The following is a 25886-nucleotide window of genomic DNA, read 5'->3' on the forward strand; positions in this document are numbered from 1 at the left end:
TCTCTCTCTACCTCAGTGTGTTCACATGTATAAGTAAAGAGAGTTAAATCTGTTGCACAAAATTGTTACAGAGTAGAGGGGCAGTATACTAAAGTATAATAGCATAGATGAATCCAGAAATGTCTTCTCATTTAATGTGCTTTGTTCTGCCTGTCAGTATTACTCCAACAATTTCAAGACATGGAGAGGCAACCCCAGGGTCTCTCTCACTGCAGTTATCTCAGATACTCTAGTTCTGGAATCTTGCAAAGATGTCCACCGATGGACTGGCATGGAAATGATTATGAAATTCAGTGGGGCAATGGTATGGCAAGTAAAATGTGCCAATTTAAACATGGTAACTTATAAAGATTAAACTGACTGAGATGGCTTAAGAACTCCGGGGGCTTGTGGGGAGAGGAGGAGAGGTGGTGGTGTAAGTTGAAAGCAAGGATACCAGTCTGCATTTATCTGCAGCTTACCTAAGATACAATAAATGATGATGAGAGTAGAAGCAATTTACTCAGGGATTGAACAAAGCACAGAACATAGTGGTTAAGGTATATTAGGCAGATAAAATGGATCCGTGCAGGTAATCTAATGGCAAGGCTATCAGAATCATTTTTCTCTAGGTATCTCCATTATATTTCTTTTTAAAAAATATTTATTAATTTATTTTTAAAAGATTTATTTATTTACTTATTTATTTATTATTTAGAGTTAACAAGAGAGAAAGAGGCAGAGAGAGAGGTCTTCCATCCACTGGTTCACTCCCCAATTGGCTGCAACTGTTGGAGCTGCGCCAATCCGAAGGCAGGAGCCAGGAGCTTCTTCTGGGTCTCCCACGTGAGTGCAGGGGCCAAAGGACTTGGGCCATCCTCCACTGCTTTCCCAGGCCATAGCAGAGAGCTGTATCAGAAGTGGAGCAGCCAGGACTTGAACCAGTGCCCATATGGGACGCTGGCACTGTAGGTGGTGGCCTTACCCGCTACGCCACAGTGCCAAACCCTCTCCATTATACTTCTTAAAGTAGGGTATGGATTGATCCAAATATTAAGATTTCTTGTTGATATGGTAAGAAAACATTGTTAAGAAACTTAACCAAACCCGTTTTCGAAATTTCTTTTCTGCACAGACACCTATAAATCAACCTGTGACAAATTGCCAAATTATGTAATGAATGCATGGTTGCCTGAGATAGGCCTCATTTACTTCCTCTTCCAAAATTAGACACTGATTCTTTTATCTGGAAGCTAGGGGAACATATTAGCTTTTATTTCATTTTTCTTCATGAAATTTTATACTTTACTATTTATCCTTTTTTAAGGAATTTATTAATACATTAGGGTCTCAGGGTCACAGCAAATTCATGGTATTACTACAGCACAATTCTCATCACTTCTCATAGTAATAAGATTTTTTTAAAAAACTTTTATTATATAAGGTGAACAAGTTTCATGTATTTCAATAACACAGATTTGGGAGCACTTCCCACTCTACCCTCCCTCCCACTCATGTTCCCACCCATCTTCCTCCTTCCATTCTTACTTTTGCTTTCAATTTTTACAATGACATATTTTCATATATTTTATAATCAGAAGCTGAACCTTCCACTAAGTAAAGAATTCAACAAATAGTAAGTAGAAAAGACTATACTTTCAAGGATCAATTATGTAGTTCATTAATGTGATATTAATACAAATAGAATAGATCCAATGTAGTTTAGAGGTACAATACTAACAATATAATGATACTTGTGTATTCATTTAAAGAAGAAAATGTTGACTGCAAATATACTCTGTTCCAGGCACTGCATAAGGCAAAAGTTGTCTGTTATCAAGAAAAATAATATGACTACTGTACTCCTGGATTTGAAAGTAAGAGAACAATAAAGAAACATCAAGAAAAGAGCAATTACTTCTTTTTTATTTATTTTTTTATTTGACAGGTAGAGTTATAGACAGTGAGAGAGAGAGAGAGAAAGAAAGGTCTTCCTTCCATTGGTTCACTCTGTAAATGGTCGCTACGGCTGGCGCTGTGCCGATCCGAAGCCAGGAGCCAGGTGCCTCTTCCTGGTCTCCCAGGCAAGTGCAGGGGCCCAAGAACTTGGGCCGTCCTCCTCTGCCCTCCTGGCCCACAGCAGAGAGCTGGACTGGAAGAGGAGCAACCAGGACTAGAACCCGGCGCCCATATGGGATGCCAGCACCACAGGTGAAGGATTAACCAAGGGAGCCACGGTGCCAGCCAGCAATTACTTCTTTTTTTTTTTTTTTTTTTTTTTTTTTTTTTTTGACAGGCAGAGTGGACAGTGAGAGAGAGAGAGAGAAAGGTCTTCCTTTAGCCGTTGGTTCACCCTCCAATGGCCGCCGCGGCCGGCGCGCTGTGGCCGGCGCACCGCGCTGATCCGATGGCAGGAGCCAGGAGCCAGGTGCTTTTCCTGGTCTCCCATGGGGTGCAGGGCCCAAGCACCTGGGCCATCCTCCACTGCACTCCCTGGCCACAGCAGAGGGCTGGCCTGGAAGAGGGGCAACCGGGACAGAATCCGGCGCCCCGACCGGGACTAGAACCCGGTGTGCCGGCACCGCTAGGCGGAGGATTAGCCTAGTGAGCCGCGGCGCCGGCCCAGCAATTACTTCTTGATTCTCAGTTTTCCTATCTAGACAATGGAGGAAAAAAAACATGGCTTTGTCCAAGATGTGGTTGATTCTAAATATGGCAAAAATTCAGTAAAAGATATTTAAGCACATCTCATTAAACTTATTACAAATTGAAGTTCATAGAAGTACCATGGGCAAGATAAATGGATGACATCAGGAAGAATTGATGTCACAAAGTACATAACCAGAGGAGATAGAACAGTACCTGCTTATTCTCTCAGACTCATTACTGCTACAAATATTCTCATTCTTGTTTCTCTGTTCCTACCCGATTAAGACAACATTATCATTTTCCACACAGGTATTCCTAACTTCCCGCTATACACATGGAAGGAATACATCCTCACTTTGGACTAACAGTAGACACTGACTAGATTTTTCTGGACTTCACTTGTTATTTTCCAGGAGAGAGAAACTCATTCCACCAGGAAGACAAATAACAACCTTAAGAAAGATAAATTTTTGAAAGATAGCTATGATTATGTAGCACTGACATAGCTCTAAAGGATCAGTACTTTGGATTCAATACAAGATTACTCTTTTCTACCATACTGGACCTTCCACCTTTCTGTCCATATAGAAGCTCTCAGATGCCAACCAGGATGCTGTCATCCCCATCCTTTGTCAACATCTCTTTCTTCCAGCCACCTGCTTTCCTCATGATTGGCATCCCAGGCATGGAGGCTGTTCATGGCTGGATCTCCATCCCCTTCTCATCCATGTACATGATGGCCCTCACTGGAAACTGCCTGATCCTCCTGGCTGTGAAGAGGACCACAAACCTACACCAGCCCATGTACTACTTCCTCTCCATGCTGGCCCTCACTGATGTGGGCCTCACCTTGTCTACACTGCCCACCACCCTGGCTGTGCTCTGGTTTGACCATCGACTCATTGGCTTCAATGCATGCTTGGTCCAGATGTTCTTCTTGCACTTCTTCTCTGTGGTGGAGTCCTCAGTGCTCCTGGCCATGTCATTTGACCGCTTTGTGGCCATCTCCAGCCCCTTGCACTATGTGTCTGTCCTCACAGATAATGTCATCATCAAGATGGGGCTGGCCATAGTGGCTCGAGCCACTGTGTCCCTCTTCCCTTTGCCATTTTTGCTGAAGCGACTGAACTATTGCCCTGGCAAGATCCTCTTGTCACATTCATTCTGCTTCCATGCAGATGTCATGAAACGGGCCTGTGCTGACATTACTGTCAACATCCTTTATGGGCTATACGTGGTCTTGTCCACAGTGGGTGTAGACTCCTTGCTTATTGTACTGTCCTATATCCTTATTCTTCATACAGTGATGGGTCTGGCCTCTCCCAAGGAACGTTTACGGGCCCTCAACACCTGTGTATCTCATTTCTTAGCCGTCCTGGTTTTCTACATCCCAGTCATAGGTGTGTCCATGATCCACCGATTTGGGAGGCACCTTCCACACATTGTGCATGCTCTTGTTGCCTATGTGTACCTGGTGGTGCCTCCTGTGCTCAACCCCATCATCTACAGCGTGAAATCCAAGCCCATCAGGAGGGCCATGCTCAGAGTGATGAGACTCAAATGCCAACAGTGATGAAACTGTACTATTATAAATTTTGTTGTCCTGGCCGGCGCCGCGGCTCACTAGGCTAATCCTCTGCCTAGCGGCGCCGGCACACTGGGTTCTAGTCCCAGTCGGGGCGCCAGATTCTATCCCGGTTGCCCCTCTTCCAGGCCAGCTCTCTGCTGTGGCCAGGGAGTGCAGTGGAGGATGGCCCAAGTGCTTCGTCCCTGCACCCCATGGGAGACCAGGAAAAGTACCTGGCTCCTGGCTCCTGCCATCGAATCAGCGCGGTGCGCCGGCCGCAGCGCGCCGGCCGTGGCGGCCATTGGAGGGTGAACCAACGGCAAAGGAAGACCTTTCTCTCTGTCTCTGTCTCTCACTGTCCACTCTGCCTGTCAAAAAAATAAATAAATAAATAAATTTTGTTGTCCTAAACAGCACTCTGGCCTCAGAATCAGACTTTAAGGCATTTGGATCCAGCATTTGGATCTCAGGCATGGAAAGCCAAGACCCTGTGGCAAAAAATGGCCTAAATGTAAGAGTTCTATGAATGAGATCGTGGTAGAAAGAATGGGCCATCAAAGAAGGAGTTATCTTTTTATGAAGGGAGGAGAGAACTTCCACTTTTATTATGGTCTTGTCTAAATAATGTCAGAGTTTGTGAACTCAAGAGGCTTCCATAGCCTTGGCAGCTCATGACAAGAGCCTCGGGTGATTACAAATGTCATAAATAAGAGCAATTTTTAAATCAACAACAGAAGTCACTGTGCACTTACTTCCCTTGTAGGATCTCTTTCCTTAGTGTATTGTACTATGAGGATTAATGGTAAAGCTAATCTTCAAACAGTACTTTATACTTTATGTGTCTGTGTGGGTGCAATATGCTGAAATCTTTACTTAGTATATACTAAGTTGATCTTCTGTATATAAAGATAGTTGAAAATGAATCTTAATGAAGAATGGGATGGGAGAGGGAGTAGGAGATGGCATGGTTTGTGGGTGGGAGGGTGGTTATGGGGGAAAAACTGCTATAATCCAAAAGTTGTACTTTTGAAATTTATATTTATTAAGTAAAAGTTTTCTAAAAAATATTTGAAAATTTGTACATCGTAAAATAGACTACTCTTGCGTTGCTGGAACCTGATAGACACAGCAAGCCATGAAACTTCATAGACCATACTAAAGCAGTAGGAAGACCATCTGGTTTTTCATGTTGCAAATTTAAGTAATAGAGTTGTATTGAGAACTAAAGATTTTGAAGTATATTAAACATAGTCATTTATCTCTCAAGCTTCTAATCTCAGGCTATGTAAAATGCTTGTTAGAGTCAGGCAGGCTATAGACTAATGAGTGCCATATATAACTCTGAATGAGATTGCTAGGTATTACCAAAACTTGCATTTGGAGATTTGCAAGTTTCTGCAAAGGAGAGAAATCTTTTGATTTCTCTTGAAAATTAGATACAGGCCAAATAGGAATTGAGCAAGAATGAGAACAGTCCAGTACAAAAGAAGCAATTTGAATAAAAGGCACTATATTTGGAAGAATTAAATATTTTTCCAGAAATATTTGTGTTCTTGCATTTCATTAAGCCTCCACCACTTGTCATATCTCCATTGGTATGGCTGTGGAATAGGATTTGAAGAGGGAATGAAAAAGGATGAAGGCAAAAAGGTAGATGACCAAATTGTTCATGACTGCATACACAATACTAGGAATTTTCATTCATATCTAATATATAAAATTTATTTAATGTTTTACTCTAAAATAAGTTAATAGTTTGAATTGAAGATTAGAAATATATTAGACACATGAGCAAAACTGGAGCCAAGAAAATTAATGTTTAAGTTATCATCTATTTTCAGTGTCATTCTAGACACATTTTCCTCCTCCAGAGTCATTCTCATCCCCATACCTACCCATATCTCATTTCTAGTTATCCATATCACCCTATAAGCCTAATTTCTCAGAAAACCCTAATTAATTCTCATTTCAATATTTTTCATATAACTTTGCTTGTGTCTTGCATGTGTACAACAGTCTGTCACTCAACTAGACTGCAAGCCCATAGGTTTCAGCACACAACTCGCTGTCTAATGGTGTTAATGGAATAGAGAAACTCAAATGTCAATTAGGTAATTTTGAAGTATTTAATTATAAATTATTCTGAGTAGGAGATAAAGCAATGAATTAAAATCTTTTATTTTTAATATTTTTATTTTTATCTTTATTTTTATACAAGTTTCATGTATTTCATATATGTAGATATAGGAACAAAGTGTAAGAGATCATTTGGAGATGTTTTCCCTCCAGTGAGCCTCTAATTTTTCAGAGGAAAAAATACTTATAAACGCTGCAACAATTTGTGGAAAAGTTTCAACTTGGATAGATGCCCTGCATATATAGAGACAGCACAACTGATTGAACTATGCCATCTCATTTAGTTAAGGCTCCTTGCCTTTTCACCCTGGGATGAAATCACTGGAATTGATTGCAATCACTGGAAGTGATTTCATTCACACCTCACCAAAATACTCTGGCCTAGTAAAGAGGTCTTCCAGGAAAAAAGAAAGGGAAAAGGAGTTTTAGAGAATATACTAAGATGTGTAAATATATGTCTGGTTGAATGCACCATCTTAGAAAGTGAAGTTATGGACATTGTGTGTCTTTCTCCTCACCTCCCTTACAAACTCCTCCAAGTATGAGGTCAATTTCACAAGATCTTGTATATAGGGCCTGAACCAAGAAAGCAGGGTTATATGTCAGAGTCCTTAAGAATTCAAGTTTTATCTTTTAAAAGCTTTATTAATAATAGTTATATACTCTTATAGGCTACATTGTAACATTTCAGTACAGGTTTAAAATGTGTGCTGATCAAATCATGCTCAATATCTCCCTTTCTTTTAGAATACTTTATGATTGAGGCTTGGAGTTTCTTATGTTGTTCATTAAATATATGACAGTTTATTGAGAACTATAGTCTCCTCATTATGCTGTGTGACACTGGGAACTTATTCCTTCAACAAAACTATAAAACTCGGTTTGGTACCCATTATCCAAGCTCCCTACTCAAATCCTGCCAAAACTGTCTCCTAAGTATCAGCTATCTGCTGAGGAGCATGTGAGCCTCTAAACAAACAGATTTTTTCCCCTAAATGCCCACAATGAACTAGGCACTCTGTTAGATGATAAAAATACAATTGTACCAAAACCAGACTTGATTCTCGTGGCAAGAGTGCACATTAATATGTCTACAAATAAATGTAAATTTGTACTGGCATTATATACCATCCATTTAGGCTTCCTTTCCTCCGACAGACTATATACTCCATGAGGAGAGAGTCTAAGCCATTTGTTCAGCTTTGCTTTCTCAGTGCAGGAATCACACTCACTGGAGTAACACTAATGTTAACAGCATTAAAAATGTATTTGGTGACTGCATCAGTTATACAGCCCTGCATAATAAATTATTTTAAAACTTTGCAGCTATACACAAAACACATAGAGCTGGTGTGGCACAGCGGGTTAAACTGCTGCACTTGTGATACTGTATCCCAAATTGGAGTGCCAATTCATGTTTCATCTCCTCCACTTCTGATCCAGCTCCCTGCTCAAGCATATGGGGAACCCCAGCAGAGTTTCATAAGTATGGACGGGTTTGGGTGCATTATCTGCTGAGGGTCTCATCAGGCTAAAATCACTTACCTGGCATGGTAAAATCTGATAATTACAATTTCACATCATTCTATGTCCCCATTTCAAATCCTCGTTTTACATCCTCTACTTTATTTTCTTAGCGTGAAAACCCTGCATCCTCTTTGGCTTCTTTAGCAGCATAAAGACAAGATTACAATCTGATTTTGTATGTTTCCCACCTTTGATCAAGTCTCAGATAAAAAGCTGTAAGATTCCAGGGAAGAACTTTTCAGGTTCCATGTCTAGGAGATAAATAGCTAATATTGACTCTAAAACTTTAACCCAATGTTATAATAAGGTCCTTTCCCAGATTCTGGTCTCCCTATCTCCAAAACCCAAACATAGGATGAACCTCTGGCAGGTTTGTTCATTGCATCCAAGGCAGTCTTATCTCAACTTAAGGAGTGACTTAAGATAACATTAACTTGATTAGATATCAGCTGGAAGTACCAAACTCTTTGAAACAGAAACAATCCACTTCTATAGTTGTTTGGGAATAATGAAGAGAGAACACATTTTGGGCCTGATATTAAGAAAAAGCCTTTTTTGTGAAATTTTATAAACAAAAAAAATGGCAACATATAATTCAGACTAAGGAAAGAAAGAAACAGGGACTTAAAAGTATTGAAGTCATTAAAAGATGAGTATTAGAAGGTAGATGACCAGATGGTATATGGAAAAATTAGAGATATTATACTGGAAAAATAAAAGGGGAGAAGAACAACCTACTGGAGAAAATCTGCTATTCTAAGAAGTTTGGATTCTACCTGAAAGCCCATAAAAGATCTTTCTTGGATTTTAAGCAGGGGAATAAGCTTATGGGATTTAGGACTGGTGGAAAAGGTGTGTAAGACAAGGATATCAGTGTGGATGTAGTTTCAATTTCAATGTGGGAAGTAAGCATCTGGACCAGAGCACTGATATTCAGAATAGGGAACACAAGACATGTTTAAAACACATTCCTGTCCTTAATGTGTTGTACTATGTGAATTAACGGTATAACTAGTACTCAAACAGTACTTTACACTTTGTGTTTCTGTGTGGGTGCAAACTGTTAAAATCTTTACTTAGTATATACTAAATTGATCTTCTGTATATAAAGATAATTGAAAACGAATCTTGATGTGAATGGGATGAGAGAGGGAGTGGGAGATGGGATGGTTGCTGGTGGGAGGGAGGTTATGGGGGAAAAAGCTGCTATAATCCAAAAGTTGTACTTTGGAAATTTATATTTATTAAATAAAAGTTAAAAAACCACATTTCTAGAAAAAACTCATAAAATAAGCAGGTGACTTAGAGACAGATTTAACATTATTCAGATTTCTCCAGGACCCACCAGTGGTTCAAATGACTAAATGTTAGGACCAAAGGAAGGAGGTTCCAAACAAAGGAAATTGAAGCATGAAATAATGTTAATGTGAAAGGCACATAAGAAGGTCTTTGTGTAAAACATGGTCCAGCTTTCCTTCAAATTCTCTTAAAAGAGAAAGAAACATGCTAATCCCTAGCTCCAGGCCCTTCTAGAGGACTACACTGGTTCCTCATGAAGTAAATCATCAAAAGGCTGGTCTAGAAGTTAACAGATTTTTGTGATGGTTCTGCTGCTGTTTCTGGTATTCATTGCTTATTTAAACACAAAGATGCATATTTATATTCACAAAATAGTTAAATCATTCAGGATCAAATCCATGAAAACTTGTCTTGGGCACACTCACTATCATAGACAGAACTCCTTTCTAAACTTAGGATATGATTGCATTCCTAGAAGAATTTAAAACGAGTCTATCTGATTTATTTATTATCTATGTCTCCAAAAGGATTTCAAATGTAAGAGAAACTCACAATATGCCCATATAGAAACATGCACATAAATGCATATTAAAAATATGGAACAGCAAACACCAAAATCTTAATAATGTTTTTAAATCTTTTAAGACCACAGTTTTATTTGATATTTTCATTATATTTTTATTAATTTTATAGATTCAAGGTGTCAACATTTTTGTTTACAGTAATCATACATTGCTTTCCTAATTAAAAAAAAAGTCTACCTCTTCTCTTTCATTTCGCATTCTCCCAAGCCCAGTGTCAGGACCCTTTTGGGTACTGGCTTGATCCTCCACAGATCAACAGGACCAAAGCCTACACTGACCCAAGGTTATGCTCCTAGTTCTGTTGGCCACCACTCACCATTTGGCCTCAACTTCTGGATTATGGCCCAAGAGATCAGATATGCACCTGTGTCCTCTCCACTGGAATAGCCTCTGTGCTACTAGCTATGGCCAGAAAGTCCCATGTACTATGAGGCCATGTGCTATGCTCCCCACTATGCTGGCTACTTCTTTTACTCAGCTGACTTACTCTGGGTCTAACCAGGACAATCCCTGTGGTTGGTTATCTCAATTTTTGCCCAGTCTCCTCCCACTGCACTCTTCTATATCCAGCTGCCTGATTCCTATTTTGCTTTTTCTGGAAAGTACTGGGATTAACTTATAGGATTCCCAGGTGGAACCATTTGGTGATAACACAATGCTAAGCATGGGTGACAGGAATGAAATAATGCTGCCTCTTCTGTGGTCTTATTATCCAATCATTGATGCTGCCATCTTCCCCTCAGAGCAGCTCAGTTCCACGGACACATGTGGCATGCAGCGATGTGCTCTCCTCACTTTCTCACTTATCCTTACCCTAGCTTGCTTGCTAGCCAGCCACATATGCCACTGGACATATTCAGTCTCCTGGAACCTGTTTTTCTTGACTCCCAGGTCTGTGGTCCTTTGTCTTATGGGATGCTAGATGCTAGATGTTCTCAGCTGCTTCTCTTCCTAAAGTGCCTCTCAGGTATCCCAGTCACTCCACTGCTAACCACATTTTATTTCCCAAATAAGGCACTGTTTGGGAAATCTCCAAACACTCTTGCTTCCACTACACAGGCAAAATGACAATTTGGACCAGCAAAAAGAGCAAAACATATTGGGATTAAAGCCATAAACTCTGTTGACAGGAAATTCCTAAATACAACACCAATAAGTGAGAGTGAAAATTAATATCTTCTCTGGAAAATGCAAGACTCTGGAAATGCCTAACTGTCTTACTGGTCTCTTAACAATATTTCCACATAGTTAGGGATTGGACCATTAAAAGGCGTTTTCTTGGCTTAGCTTATGAGAATCCATGCAATTCACTGATTTCCAATGAACATCAGTTTTCCCACTGGTACAATGAAGGTACTAATAATATTGCCTCCTAAATCAAAAGGTCAATAAGAAAGTTAAGTAGGCAAAAGGGTGTACATAGGCTTTGAAAACTCTCAGAACAAAGTGTAGTCTTTCATTAATGTAGTGAATGAAGTCTTCTAAGTTTTGCTTCCAATCTTCTCCTTCAGGACTACTGCTATGGGAAAAAATTTCTTTCCTTCTTCATGGAGGTCATTTTGAAGAAGTATATCACTTTGCCCAATATCCTATATGGTTGACAATTGGAAGATAAAGTCATAGCTTTAAGCCAGATTATCTGATTCTGTTGTATTCTTCTGTTTCTTTTTTGTCATGCTTAAGCCTTTGGCAAATGTTTCTCAAACATGCATATCACCCCTATCACATACTACTCTGAAAAATGAGTAGAAGCAATTTAAATTTGGACTGGATAAAGAAGCTGGAAATTATAACCCCCAACCAAAACACTTCAGGTGTCTTAAGAATTGCAAAAAAAGAGGAAATAATATTGAAAATGGGTATTGGGAGCATATGGTCCTACCGTCTCTTTCCCCACAGAAATTCCCAAACCTGATTCATTTTTGAAGAATCTAAATTGTGCATTTTCCTCTTAATACTGTCTTCCAAAATATTGACATTAAAATCAAGTGGAGGACTTTAAATAGACAAGAAGTTTGACTGATGACACCCTAGGCATCTGAAGAATGTGTGATCATGTGGAAGAGACGAAGGATGCGCTGCCGGATCTCTTTTGTCTTGACTCCATAGACGATGGGGTTGAGCACAGGAGGAACCAGCAGATAGATGTTGGCCATAATGACAGGCAATAGAGAATCACGTCGCTTACTAAAGCGGTGCACCATAGACAATCCAATGAAAGGTACATAGAATATGAAAACAGCACATACATGAGAGACACAAGTGCCAAATGCCTTTGCCTGGGCTTCACGTGTCAACCCCAACACAGTCTTAAGGATAAGTAGATATGAGAAGGAGATGAGAAGTGAATCCAGGCCAATGGCAGAGATGATGACAATGAGGCCATAGATGACATTGACATGGATGTCAGCACAGGCCAGCTTCATGACATCTTGATGAAGGCAGTAGGAATGTGAAAGTATATTGGATCTGCAGAAAGGCAGTCGCTTTATGAAGACAGGAAGAGGCGCCATTAGTGCAGCACCTCGTACCACAGCAGCCATGCCAATCTTGGCAACACGAGGCAACGTGAGTACAGTGGCGTGGCGTAGTGGGTGACAGATGGCCACATAGCGGTCAAAGGCCATAGCCAGTAGCACTGTAGACTCCATACCAGATAAGGAATGGATGGCAAACATTTGTATCAAACAAGCATCAAACTGGATGGTAGTGGAATTGAACCAGAAGATGGCCATCATTTTGGGCATTGATGAGGTGGAAATGAGGATGTCAAGGCCAGAAAGCATGCAAAGAAAAATATACATCGGCTCATGTAGGCTGTGCTCAGTCCGCACAATGTAGATGATCAGCAAGTTACCTATCACAGCAATAAGGTAGAGGGAGCACAGTGGGAAGGCCAGCCAAAACTGAGCCTCTTCTAAGCCTGGGAGGCCTATTAGTATGAAATAGGTGGCACTGGATTCATTGCCACTGGAGCCCACCATAATGAAGAAGCCAAGTTGTTTCCTGTACCAGGCAGGTAGAGGCTGGAATGAAAAAACACAAAAAAGTCATTGTCAAATCCTCCAGAATCCTAACACCAAACCTTCCTCTACCCAAATGTCCTATTATATAACCCAAATTCTAATTCCATTGCCCATCCAAACTCTGAGACTGTTCTAAGCTAAATCTAACTGTAACTCAAGCACCAAATGCAAATTTTCCCAATTCTACTTTCTACCAAATCCTCCTGTATACTCAATCCTGATAGTAAGAAAAATATTAATACAATGTTTTAAATCATTTAGTTGTCCAAATAAAGGCTACTGAGTATGCATATGTCTTGAAAAATAAAAAAAAAAAAATCACAGCACTTTGTCTAACCTATCCTACCTGTATGATCTCTGATGCTGAATATTAATTATAATTCTAACCATATTATTAGACATCTTAAATAATAAATAATAAATTCCAGTCCAACTGTAGCAATTCTACTAGTAATACAGATTAACAATGAAACATAGCATAACCCAATTCTACTCTTAACCCTGACTTTAACATTAATAAAGACATGTTAATAGGCTTTTTAATCAATAAAAATTTATAACATCTATTTTATTATGATAAACCCAAATCAATACAAACCTGACATTGACTTCATCCTGATCTTTTACTCTACATTTTACTCTATTCCAAATGCACATTCAACATTTTATACTTGTCCCGATTACTCCATTTTTATCCAAAAAAGGAATGGATACCATCTATGTCCAACCAGATCTCACTCACAAGTCAAAATACCTCCCATCTGCAGGGGGTATTGAGTGCTAAAGTCCCATGATTCCCTTTTTCACCAGAGTTTTCTTCAGTTAAATGGGAGGCACCTCACCCAGCAGGTTATACCATACCCAGATGAGACACTTCTAGAAGTCAGTGATTGCCTAACAAAGGGGTAGAAAGGCTGGCCTGTGTGCCTGCATGCAGCAAGAATAGTGATGCTAGAAACTACAAAATGCTTCCTATAAGCAAAAAAAAAAAAAGAAATTTTATCATAGGTATGAAGGTATTTTTATGGGAAAATGGAATTGAAATGTAAGTCTATTTTGTTGCAGAGGAATTTCAAGATCCATGCATAGGGTTTTTTTTTATCACAATATACATTTTCCATGATTTTTTAAGCTCCCTGGTGTGTATAGGAAAAAACATTGTAAGAAATGTTCCATTTCAGGCATCCACTGGGGATCTTAAAACTTCTCCCCAAAGATAAGGGAAGACCATTGTACACCATTTGAGCAAGGATTCCCATCCCAGCTCTGCTTCTAGGAGACCCACCCAGCCTAATGGAAAGGCATTGACCCAATTACAATAGTAACTCTGAGACAATGGCATTAGAAGCACTGAGGGAACAATCAGTCTTATAGCAAGGTTCAGGCTGAATCTGATGTGAATCTGATGATAAAAGTAATCTATATGGGGACATATTGCGGAGGTGGGAAAGACCAGATCTGGGTTATCTCAGTTTAAATCTCTTTGTTAAAAAAGTTAATTAACTCCCCTCATCCCCCCTTCCTTTGTTCCTTGCAAAAATACTCACTACACTAGTCTTGTTTGTGTGTAATGAGTATCACACAAACAAGACTAGTGTCTGCTAATACTAGCTGATAGAATCAAAAAGGGAGAGAATGATCCATCATCGGAAGCGGGATACACAGCAGACTCATAGAATGGCAGATGCCCTAAACAGCACTCTGGCCTCAGAATCAGCCCTTAAGGCATTCGGATCTGGCTGAAGAGCCCATGAGAGTATTTTAGGCATGGAAAGCCAAGACACTCTGGAAAAAAAAAAAAAAGAAAGAAGACCTAAATGAAAGATCTCTGTGAGTGAGATCCCAGTGGAAAGAACGGGGCCACCAAAGAAGGAGGTACCTTTCTCTGAAGGGAGGAGAGAACTTCCACTTTGACTATGACCCTGTCGGAATAAGATCAAAGTCGTTGAATTCAACAGGCTTCCATAGCCTTGGCAACTCATGACTAGAGCCTAGGGAGATTACTGACGCCATAAACAAGAGTGTCAAATTGTTAAGTCAACAACAGGAATCACTGTGTACTTACTTCTCATGTGGGATCTGTCCTTAATGTGTTGTCCAATGTGAAGTAATGCTATAACTAGTACTGAAACAGTATTTTACACTTTGTGTTTTTGTGTGGGTGCAAACTGATGCAATCTTAACTTAATATATACTAAATCGATCTTCTGTATATAAAGATAATTGAAAATGAATCTTGATGTGAATGGAATGGGAGAGGGAGCGGGAGATTGGAGGGGTGCGAGTGGGAGGGAAATTATGGGGGGGGAGCCATTGTATTCCATAAACTGACTTTGGAAATTTATATTTACTAAATAAAAAAAAGAAAAAATATTAACCAATGTAATCATCAGTATTATTGTGATACAAAATTTAGATTTTTGTGACTAAATAAATCATTCTGAAATAGCCAAAAAAACTCATTATACTTACAATTTATTAATAAATTTTATACATTATAGTTTTCAAATAGTTTTACGCATACTATACATTCCCACATTATATTAATACAAACACACAGAATTATGTGGCTACCCTTGGTATGCAAGAAGATTGGTTCCAAGACCCCCCACAAATATCCAAACCCATAAATATCCAAGTCCCTTATGTGAAATGGTGTCATATTTGCATTTGACCTAGCACACACTCTCATATACTGTGAACCATCTCTAGATTATGTATAACAAGCAATACAATGAAAATGTTATATAAATAGCTGTTTAAAATTACATAATAAAAACTATATAACATTTGTCCTTCAAAGCTTCCTAAAGAATGAGGCTAAGGCTCCTTTCCAGCTGAGACCACAGACTTTCTTAGGTTTCTTGCCCTACCCTAGCCTGCTTCCCTCACTCTTCACATGACAGCATTCCCTCAATATAAAGTAGCCCCCCCTTATCTGCAGATTCACTTTCTGTTATTTCAGTTAATATTTTTCTAGTGCAAAAACATCAAATAGAAAATTTCAGAAATAAACATTAACTTTACACTGCATGCCATTCTGAGTATTGTGATAAAATTGCACATTATCCCACTCCATCCATCCCAGGATGTGATTCATCCCTTTGTCCAGCATATTCATATCATATATGAATATGCATTATTCATATATGATTAATACACTCTACTAATCACATAGTAGTCACCTCAGTTGTCAGATCCACTGATGCAGGAGCATAATCACCATTATTTTACTTAATAATGACCATAAATCTCAATTTTCGATCCACGGTTGGTTGAATCTGCAAATGCAAAACCCGCAGATACAAAGGACCAAATGCATATAGCTTTCATATATAAGATTGGATTCCTGGGACTTGATCCTTGAGAACCAGAGCACTACAGTAGGGGCTTCCCACATGGATTACCATAAAATCATTGAGTATGAGGCAGAGCTCATGACCAGCATCAGGAGATATTTAGACCATTCACTGGATCAGGATGCATCAGTAATGTTTGTTCCACCATTGAGTTTTCATCCAGAGGTCCCTTCAGAACAGACATGGAGTTCAGTGGGAAAACAACAGTGGGAGCGGGACTTTTGTAACAGAGGTTGACACAATTTAATTCAATATAATGGAGGAGAAGGTAGAGGAACCACACTTAACCTGATCTTCAGGCAAAGAAGGCAAAGCCATCTATGCCCTCCACTCTTTTGAGGCTTCTCTGTGAGAAATTCACTCCTTAAAATTGCTCCCTCTCCCATCTGCTGCGCCTCATCACTCTAATCACTACTTCTTGGCCTCCTTTCTGGATCTCCACCATCTGATTGACTTGTTAACTTACTGTTAAGTGATCATGCTCTCCCAAATTCTACCTCCAGTGCTCTTCCTGTACTCTACGCTCTGCCCAGGTCATCTCTCACCTCCCTCAGTAAATCCATTTTTATGAATAAACTATTGATTCCAGCTTCTATTTAGTGAGCCATGAATTTTCTTTTTGTGATCAAAATTCATAGTTCCAAAGTCTAACTGAAAGGGTCTGCCTGGTTTCCTCTCAGGCACATCAAACTCTCCATGTCCATTAAAGGAGATCTTCCAGAGGCTATATTGTGGAGCTTTTAAGAATATGACCTTTGAAATTGATCCTGCATTCAAATCCCAGTCAAACTTTGTGAGCTGTGTTATCTAAGGCAAGTCATTAAACCTTCCTAAGCCTGAGTTTCTTCATCTTTAAAATGATACTGGTCCCTCCCTTGAAGGTGTCAATGTGAGGATTAAATGAGACAATTATTGTAAAACATTTAACACATAGTTTGTATGCAAAAAATTATAAGCGTTTTTGTTAATCATTTTCCTCTGGTATCTCTTTTTTTCTGTTACAGCATTTTAACCACTCACACAAGATACATATTCTGATCTCACTGTCATGCTGCTAGTTAACCTTCCTCACTGGCACAATCCAAATAACCTAACTCAATGAAATGCATCACTGTAAAGGCTAGTGTGGCACCGTAGGATTCCTGCATCCCATCCTGGAGTGTCAGTTTGAGTTCAGGTTACTATATGCTTCCAATTTATCTTCCTGCTAACACAGCTGGAAGGCAGCAAATTATGACCCAAGTACTTCTGTCACCCATGTGGGAGACCATCAAGATGGAGTTCCTGGCTCCTGGCTCCTGGCTCCTGGCTCCTGGCTCCTGGCTCCTGGCTCCTGGCTCCTGGCTCCTGGCTCTGGCCTGGCCCAACCCCAGCTATTGTGGGCATTTGGGAATTGAATCAGAAAATGAAAAAATCAATATCTCTCTCTTCCCCTCTAACTCTCACTCTATCTCCCTTTCAAATAAATTTTTAAATAATTTTTAAAAAGCATCACGTCACTGCCTATTATATCAGAAAAACACCCTTAAAACTCCAAATTGCTTCCAGAATAAACAATAAACTTAAGACATGACCGTGGGTCTGCCTCAGTGTTTGTTCTAAGTTTTCCCCCACCAGGCTTCCTCCCCATGGGCCTTTGCCCCATGCTGTTTCACAAATGTGGCATAGATTCTCCTGACTCTGGGTCTTTTTGTCTTCTGCATGTAGCATCCCTTTGTCAAGAAAAGCTGTTTCTATCAGACCTCTCTCCTCGACTCCCACACTCATTTTTTTTTCAAGTCCTGGCTTACTGTCTCTCTCCAAAGCTACTTTTCCTAAGCCTATTTCCCCTGAGTGTAATTAAATATTTCCTGCTCTGCACTTCCAAAGAACTCTATTTAGGTCTCTTTTTATACATTTACCCTCCTGACTATAATAGCTACAAGTTCTGTTGTATTTGAAGTCCCCTGAATTATAAACTCCGTAATACCAAAAACCCTACTATATTTACTAGTTAGTGTTTAGTTTATGTTTGTGGAAGATGAAAGTAACTTTTGTCCATAGATGATGCCTCAATAAGCATCTAATGAGGCTAATGCAGCTAAAGGGGTATGTGAGATTTCCAGTTGTCTGAACTATAGAGATTTGAAAAGGATAAAACAAAGTTGGTAAGGTCAATACAGGGTGATCTTAAGTTCAGAATAGGAACCTTGGGGGACCAGCATGTGGCATAATGGGTAAAGCCTGCAACACTGGCATCCCATATGGGCACCAGTTCAAGTCCTGAATGCTCCATTTTCAATCCAATTCCCTGCTAATATGCCTGGGAAAAGCTGTGGGAAATGGCCCAAGTGCTTGGGCCCCTGCACCCATGTGGGAGACCCAGATGAATCTCCTGGCTCCTGGTTTCAGCCTGGCCCAGTCTTGGCTGTTGCAGCTATTTGGGGAGTGAATCATAGAAGATTCTCTCTCTCTCTTTCTCTCTCTCTCTCTCTCCCTGTCTCTCTCTCTCTCTCTCTCTCTCTCTCTCTCTCCTCCTGTAACTCTGCCTTCAAATAAATGAAAATTAAAAAAAAAAAAAAACAGGAATCTTTAGCGTCAAACAGAAAAGCCCCTTTTTTATAGAGAGCCAGAGGGCATGAGAGGATATACAAAAAAGAGGTCAGCTACAAAGTCTTGAATCTTAAAAATGCAAACAGGGGTGAAGTATAGCTTTTCTGAGGGAAGGGTGACCTGGGATCCCTTACAAGGAGACATCAGAAGGCGGCTCTTGCACTCCAGAGGGCCAAACATCGTGTGATCCAACAATTTTACATGAACAAATGTGATAGAGCAGGTCAATCCCAGGATACAAATGTTTTCCCTAGGAAACAAATTGGGAAAGGATCATGGATTGTCAGGTGCAACACTATTGCCTCTAAGAGTAATGCGGTGTGCAGAATCCTGAAGCATTAGGAAGGCAGCAGATGATAGCCCAAGTATTTAAGCCTCTGATACCCACACTAGAGACCTGGATAGAGTTCTTGGTTCCTGACTTCAGCCTGGCCCAGCCCTGGCCATTGAAGCCATTAGGGGAATGAACCTGTACTTGGAAGGAAGCATATTCTCTCTCTCTCTCTCTCTCTCTCTCTCTCTCTCTCTCTCTCTCTCTTCTTCCTCTTCCTCTGACTCTCAACCTTTCAAGTAAATAAATCTTAAAAAACAAAAAAGAATCCTGGGGCAATCCTTGGCTCTAAACAAACACGTAGAATAATAACAACCCCACAGTGTCACTGTGAAATTATATGAGTCAAGACATGTCAAAGGGCATTGTAAAAAAGGAATCACAATGCACACTTCTCTTTTCCCCCATAAAAATGAGGAACCAGTTCTCTGAAAACATATGAAATTTCCAAGCACTTTTTATTTCCACTCACTCTCAATGCCCATACTCATACCCAACACACACTGACTAGCAGTGAATCTTTAACAATAGCAAGACTGGCACTGGCATACCAGAATTCAAAACAGAGAAGTTTTAGCTGGCCCGGAGCGTTGGTGCCTAGACAGCACAAAGTAGATAGCTGTTGCTGAAGGTAAATATCAGGCTAGATCACAGAAGACTGCAGCAATGGAGAAATGAAGAAAGAGGAAGCCAGTCAGGGCCTATGTGTCATCATTCAATGTCCAGCCCCAAAGCAATCCCTCCTTCAGTCCCTCCAAGAGGGAGGAGAGGTACCAATAACTCTCAGGTTGCTGCCCAGTCTTAGCAGCTGCTAGTCATTAGAACCACTTGCATGCACTCAGAAAGATAATTTTGGGCTCTGAAAGAAGTTGGAACTAAATAATTTTATTTCAAAAATGTAAAAAAAATCAAGGAAAAATAAACTAAGTATATTTTTCTCTTCTTTTTGTCTTTATAAAGTGCACATACTGCCCTAATCCTCAGGAAGTAACCTTATGCATGAGATCTCCCTAAAAAAGTAGAATTATCTTAGCAAGTCCCATGAATGTTTCTTGGAGAACTATGATGAACACCTCAGTCCTTTCTCACAAACAAGGGAGCAGGTGCCCCCAGATTTACAGAATGGAAATCCACTTTGGAACCCTCAAGCCTCTTCTGCCCTTCCCCCTGACCATCAAGATTTTATTGCCAGTGTCAGTTCAGCTCCCATCATTACCCCAAAATCACACTCTTCCCCAGAACTCTAAATTCACTCCTTCTCACAGGCCCACAGAAATCCACTGGGTAGGAAGACTGGGAGCCATGAACCCTAACTCTTATGGCCCAAGAGAACACTGAGGTCACCTTCACCCCTGATTTTGTTGTTTTTGTTATACTAACAGAGATTATTCTATGCTACAAAATGCCAGATACTATGTAAATATGATAAGTATTATCTCAAAACTGACAAAAGCCCGTAAGGACAGGAGTTCTATGCATCCTTTCTATGGTTGGGATAAGAAAACCAAGGCTCTGAGAAGTTAAATAACATTTCCAGGATTTATCAGTTGACTGGTAAAGCAGAAATTTAACTGATCTTGTGTAACACCAAGTCTTATATACTTGCTCCTATATTGGGCTGTCTATAATCATGCTGCAACTTCTGAAAGCTCATAAAATATGACCAAGAGGCAAGGTTAAAAAGGGGTGTGACAAGTTGACACTTGGCCTGGGAATACTCGTAGAAGGGAAATCAATCCAGCAATAAAGATAACCCTCATGGATGGATCTTAGGACACATTCCTTTCCTTCCAGCCCCAACTCTCCTGTCTATTACATGGGCAGACTTCACAGTGGAGATTAGAAAGCTTTATCTCTTCCTTTTTATTTAATGAGAACCTCTCATCAACTTTTCATATGGGCCTTATTTATCCCATTTGACAAATAAAGAGTTAAAGCCTTAATGCCAAATCCATGTGCTTTCCAAATGCCAGCTACTTCTCTGCCCTTCTCCCAGGATCCTTAAGAAACGACTGGTGCTTTGCAAAGACTATTCTCCAAGGAATCCAAAATTGAGGACTTGTGGATCCAGCGCCTCTCTAGGACTCAGGACATGTGACTGGCTCTGCCCACTTAAGTTCAGTGTAGGAGGGAAACAAGATGGAATGAAAGAGGAGAGTTATGATATTTGTGGTCATCTGAGCAAATGCATAAAACGCTCCACTCCAAGAGCAGTGGAGTGGGGGATGCTAGTGCAAGATTCTACAGGATTATTTTCAAAACAATGTCCTTGAAGGGAAGCACAGATGTACTCAGGAGCCTCTAGCTCTTACCTCCAGGCCCACAGAGGAAAAGCAGATGTCAAGGGACATGGTGTGGCTGGCAAGGACTGTAGGAACCCATCACTCAATTCTTGGAAAGTGAGCCCTTTTCCTAACACCCCATAAGGGTAGTAGCCCCAGAATCACTTCTACCCAAATTTCTACATCTGCTGTCTCCCGTACCTTGCTCGGATTTGACAAAGCAGAGGAACTTTTGTAGGGAACTGGACACTCTTTTTAGAAAGCTAGTATGAGAATAGAAAGATGAGAGTTCCATTTATAATTCCAACAAGTAGAATAAGAAGACACCAACCCCACCCTATTCAAGTCAACCTGGTACCTTAAAATCACCCCCAGACAGGACTCCTAAAGTTCAAGTCCCCACTCCTCCACTTCCCAGGTTGGGTCTGTTAGGTGTCCTAGAGACCAGAAAAGTTTGACCTAGTTATAGTCACTTCACAGCAATTCTGGCTGGCATACTCACACAAGTAAATGTGAGGAAAGTTGGACACCTAATGCAGGACATTAATCAGTGGATTCATTTTTCAACAGTTACTGAATGATTAACCATTGTGTGCCATACCCCATGCAAACCAATGGGGACACTGAAAGACAGAGTAAAACAAGGCACAGTTCTAGCCACCCAAGTTGGACAGAAATTGTGGCAAAGATGCAACCATAACAGCATACTGTGACAAGTGCTAAGACAAAGGGAACCACAAGGGCACGGGAAGCAAACGTAACACTGGCTCACCAAGCTGTTTAGGTTCAGAGGGCTTCCTTGAGGAAGTGACATCTGAGCTATGACTTGCATCACCAGCTGCAATAAATCAGGCAGTTAAGGGGACATGGGACAGCAGAGTTCAGTTAATGAAAATGAATCAAGGGTCAAAACTGGATATCAAAAAGTAATAAAAGAGACAAGGTCAGTGCTCTGCTGGAGCTCAAGTACTAGGAGGACAATGACAGAAAGTGAACAAAGAAGTGGTTAAGAAAAGTTCAGAAAAGCAAACTAAACACAGGATAGAGTGATGGGATAGAGAAGGAGGGGAGCAGAGCTCCGATATTCAAAATCAGGTTCAGAGAATGTCTGAAGAGGTGACATGAGAGCTGAGAACTGCATGATGAGAAACAGCCAGCATTCTAACGTCTGAGGAAAGAGAATTCCAGGCATGGGCAATGACAAAAGAAAAATGTATGTTTCAGAGTTTATTTATTCTTTATTTGAAAGGGAGAAAGAGGCCGGCGCCGCGGCTCAACAGGCTAATCCTCCGCCTAGCGGTGCCGGCACACCGAGTTCTAGTCCCAGTCAGGGCGCTGGATTCTGTCCCGGTTGCCCCTCTTCCAGGCCAGCTCTCTGCTGTGGCCCGGGAGTGCAGTGGAGGATGGCCCAAGTGCTTGGGCCCTGCACCCCATGGGAGACCAGGAGAAGCACCTGGCTCCTGCCTTCGGATCAGCGCAGTGCGCCGGCCACAGCGCACCGGCTGCGGCGGCCATTGGAGGGTGAACCAACGGCAAAGGAAGACCTTTTTCTCTGTCTCTCTCTCACTGTCCACTCTGCCTGTCAAAAAAAGAAAGAAAGAAAGAAAGAAAGAAAGAAAGAAAGAAAGAAAGAAAGAAAGAAAGAAAGAAAGAAAGAAAGAAAGAAAAGAAAGGGAGAGAGAGAGAGAGAGAAAGAAAAGAAAGGGAGAGAGAGAGAGAGAGAGAAAGAGAGAGAGATCTTCCATCATCATTTCACTCACCAAATACCCTCAACACTCAACAACTGTAACTGGGCCAACTCAAAGCCAGGAGACTGGAAATCCATCCAGACCTCCCATGTGGGTGGTAGGGATCCAAGTTCTTGAACCAATACCTGCTGTCTCCCAGCATGCACATTAGCAGGAACCTGGATTGGAAACAAGTAGGGACTCAAAGCTTGCACTCTGATACAGGATATGGGCATCCCAAGCAGCCTCTTAACTGCTGTGTAAAACGCCACCTTAAGAAAAAGTTCTTAAGACAAGAAGTTTAGAGGTTCATGGAACAGACAGAAAGATAAGTGGGCCAGAAAGCCAAGAGCACAGGAGAGTTTTAGAAAGTGAAATCAGAGGAGGACCAGGAAGAGAACATGTGAAGGTGGGTTGCAGGACACAGCAAGGAACTTTGCTCTAATTCTGAATGATTTGGGGGAATTTAAGCAATAGATTTAATCTTATTTGTTTTCAATGCACGTTGGCAAATGCAAAGACTAAGAGAGAATACGAGCAAGGCTTATTTGGAAAGCTGCAAATAAATTTAACATCACTAGGGGTAGAGAGGACAAGACAGAATGCAAGTTGCAGTATTGATAATAATCTGCTTTTGAAATGAACTGAAGGCTGAACTCTGATCCCAAGCACAGATTGAGCCAGGACTGGAACCCCAAGAAGATTGCTAGGTCCTAAGCTCATCCACAGCTTGACTCCTAATACACTTACACAGTAAGCCCCAACCCACCCACAGCCTCCACCTCTGCCCTAACTGTAGCCTGATCCCTGATCTCAGGCTGAGCTTCAATCACACTATTAAGCTGGGCCCTCACCCCTGCTACACACTGAATCTCAACTCAACCTCACTTTAACTCTTGTTTAACCCCAACCCAGTCTGTTCTCTGTCCCCATTCATATTCTTTGATGTCAGCCCCAGAAACCTCTAGATGGGCACATCAGGAAACTGGCCACTGAAAAACTGCTTGCAAAGTATCCTTTGGCATCAGCTAAAACCAACATATATCCCTTCTTTGCACAAACAGTAATTGTTAAGGCTGCCTACCCTTTGAGTCTGATTCTTCCTCCACATCCTCCAGCCCCAGCCTTGCACTTCTGATTCTTTCCAGACTGACTACTCATTCACTCAGCAGGTCCAGTAGAAGATCTATAGCTACAAGAAACTCACACACCCAGATGTACCTGCAATTTGCACTCACCTCACTGGAGCTGAAACAACAAACGTGTGCCCCTTTTCCCCAGCACTCTTCCCTTAGAGGTCTGGCAGGCAGCACTGAAACACAGCCCTCCCTGTCTCCGCCTCCTGCTTTGGACCTCCCCCGTCAGGGTTATTTATTCTCTTTCTTACCTCCTCCCTCCTTCTGCTCCTCCCTGCAGGGGAGACAGGGTGCTGTCCAGAGGGTCCATCAGCAGCAACCCCTCACCAGCTAACTGCGGCTTTGGTTTCACGTGTCCCAGGAGCATGTGCCTGGGCCTATGGGGAAAGCAGAGACTGGGAAGAGCAGGTCTCAAGAGTCCTCCCCAAAATGATCCTGTGCCAGCTGGGATACCTTTGCCAGCTCCCAGCGTGAAGATGCTGTAAGAAAAGGCTTAGTAAACCTGTGTGTGGCTATAGTCTTTGTGAAGGCCTCTTTCCACATTTATTTATAGGCTGGTTGTACTGAGTCAGAGGAAAGGCAAAGTCAATTGGCAGGGAAACTCAAGAGTTAAATGTTAGCCAGTCTCCATCCTGGTTCCTGGTGCTTTCTTTCTCCCCTGCCTTCTTGGTGGATGCTGCTTAGGTTCTTATTGAGCCTGGAACCTAATGGGAACATCCTCTCTTCCCCAAAGTCCTAGAGCTATACCTTCTTTTTCTCCCAGGCTCTGGCGTCTGTGTCTGGTTAACTCATAACAAGGGTCCCTAGGGACAGTGTCTCTGCCTTCCACTCTCAGCCTTAGGTTACTGAACTTCTGGCTGAGGGAGCAATGTGATTGCTTAACCCTCCCCAGTCTCCAACAGCAGCCATGTAAGACCAATGCCATCTGGTTTCTCTCTTAAGGGAAAAAATAGTGTGAGAACATTTTAGAGAATTAGAGGATAATTTGAATGTGAAACTAAGTACCTTACATTTTGATATAAGTTTAAACTATGTGTATAAATAAAACAACATGATTCTGGTTTGGTTTCTCAGTTTTTAATTGATCAATTTCACAGATATATGCCTTAAATTCATTTAGAGTGAATATCAGGGTGAATATAATTAATAATATTGCTTTATTATATCTCAAAATAAAAGGGAAGATTTTGAATGTACTCATCATAAAAAAATCATGAGGAATCCATGGACTACACCCCAACCTGAAAAATATTCAATCCAAATGTCAAGGCAGTGAAAGTTAAGGGACTCCTGAGGAGCTGTCATGGATGGGAGATGAAGGAGACATGAAAACTGAATCCACCGTGAGATCCCGTTTTAGATGCTGGGATGTAAAACATATGAGAAAAAAAAGATGGTATTCAAATAACATCTATAGTTTAGCTTACACAGCCCTGTGTCACTTTGATATGTTCTGAGAAATGATCAGTTAGTGGGTAGTAGGCTAAGCCTCTGCCTGGGGTGCTGGGCATCCCATATGGGAACCAATTCATGTCCCAGCTGCTCCACTTCTGATCCAGCTCTCTGCTGTGGCCTGGGAGAGCTGTGGAAGATGGCCCAAGTGCTTGGGCCCCTGCACCTATGTGGGAGACCTGGAAGAAGCTCCTGGCTCCTGGCTTCAGATGGGCCCAGCTCTGGCTGTTGCAGCATTTT

The 25886-nt window shown here is 41.1% G+C and overlaps 2 protein-coding genes across 3 annotated transcripts; one reads left to right on the forward strand and one right to left on the reverse strand.

Annotated features, from left to right (window-relative positions):
• Positions 1-3238: 3238 nt before the first annotated feature.
• LOC100348120 (olfactory receptor 51I2-like) lies at positions 3239-4297 on the forward strand. The gene has a single exon (XM_002708550.5). The coding sequence runs from the start codon at positions 3239-3241 to the stop codon at positions 4199-4201; it is 963 nt and encodes a 320-aa protein (XP_002708596.4). The 3' UTR covers positions 4202-4297.
• A 4781-nt stretch (positions 4298-9078) lies between these two features.
• OR51E1 (olfactory receptor, family 51, subfamily E, member 1) lies at positions 9079-24397 on the reverse strand. 2 transcript variants are annotated; one of them, XM_008258676.5, is made up of 2 exons: positions 24297-24397; positions 9079-12767 (listed from the first exon to the last, which is right to left on the reverse strand). In XM_008258676.5, the coding sequence occupies exon 2, from the start codon at positions 12723-12725 to the stop codon at positions 11772-11774; it is 954 nt and encodes a 317-aa protein (XP_008256898.1). In that variant the 5' UTR covers positions 12726-12767; positions 24297-24397; the 3' UTR covers positions 9079-11771. The 2 variants fall into 2 exon arrangements, with proteins under 2 accessions (XP_008256898.1, NP_001164894.1); NM_001171423.1 differs by lacking the exon at positions 24297-24397 and having other exon boundaries at positions 11772-12725.
• Positions 24398-25886: the final 1489 nt, after the last annotated feature.

The sequence above is a fragment of the Oryctolagus cuniculus genome, chromosome 1 (assembly GCF_051225735.1).
Source record: "Oryctolagus cuniculus isolate XC-2025 breed Fujian yellow rabbit chromosome 1, ASM5122573v1, whole genome shotgun sequence".
Lineage (NCBI taxonomy): Eukaryota > Metazoa > Chordata > Mammalia > Lagomorpha > Leporidae > Oryctolagus > Oryctolagus cuniculus.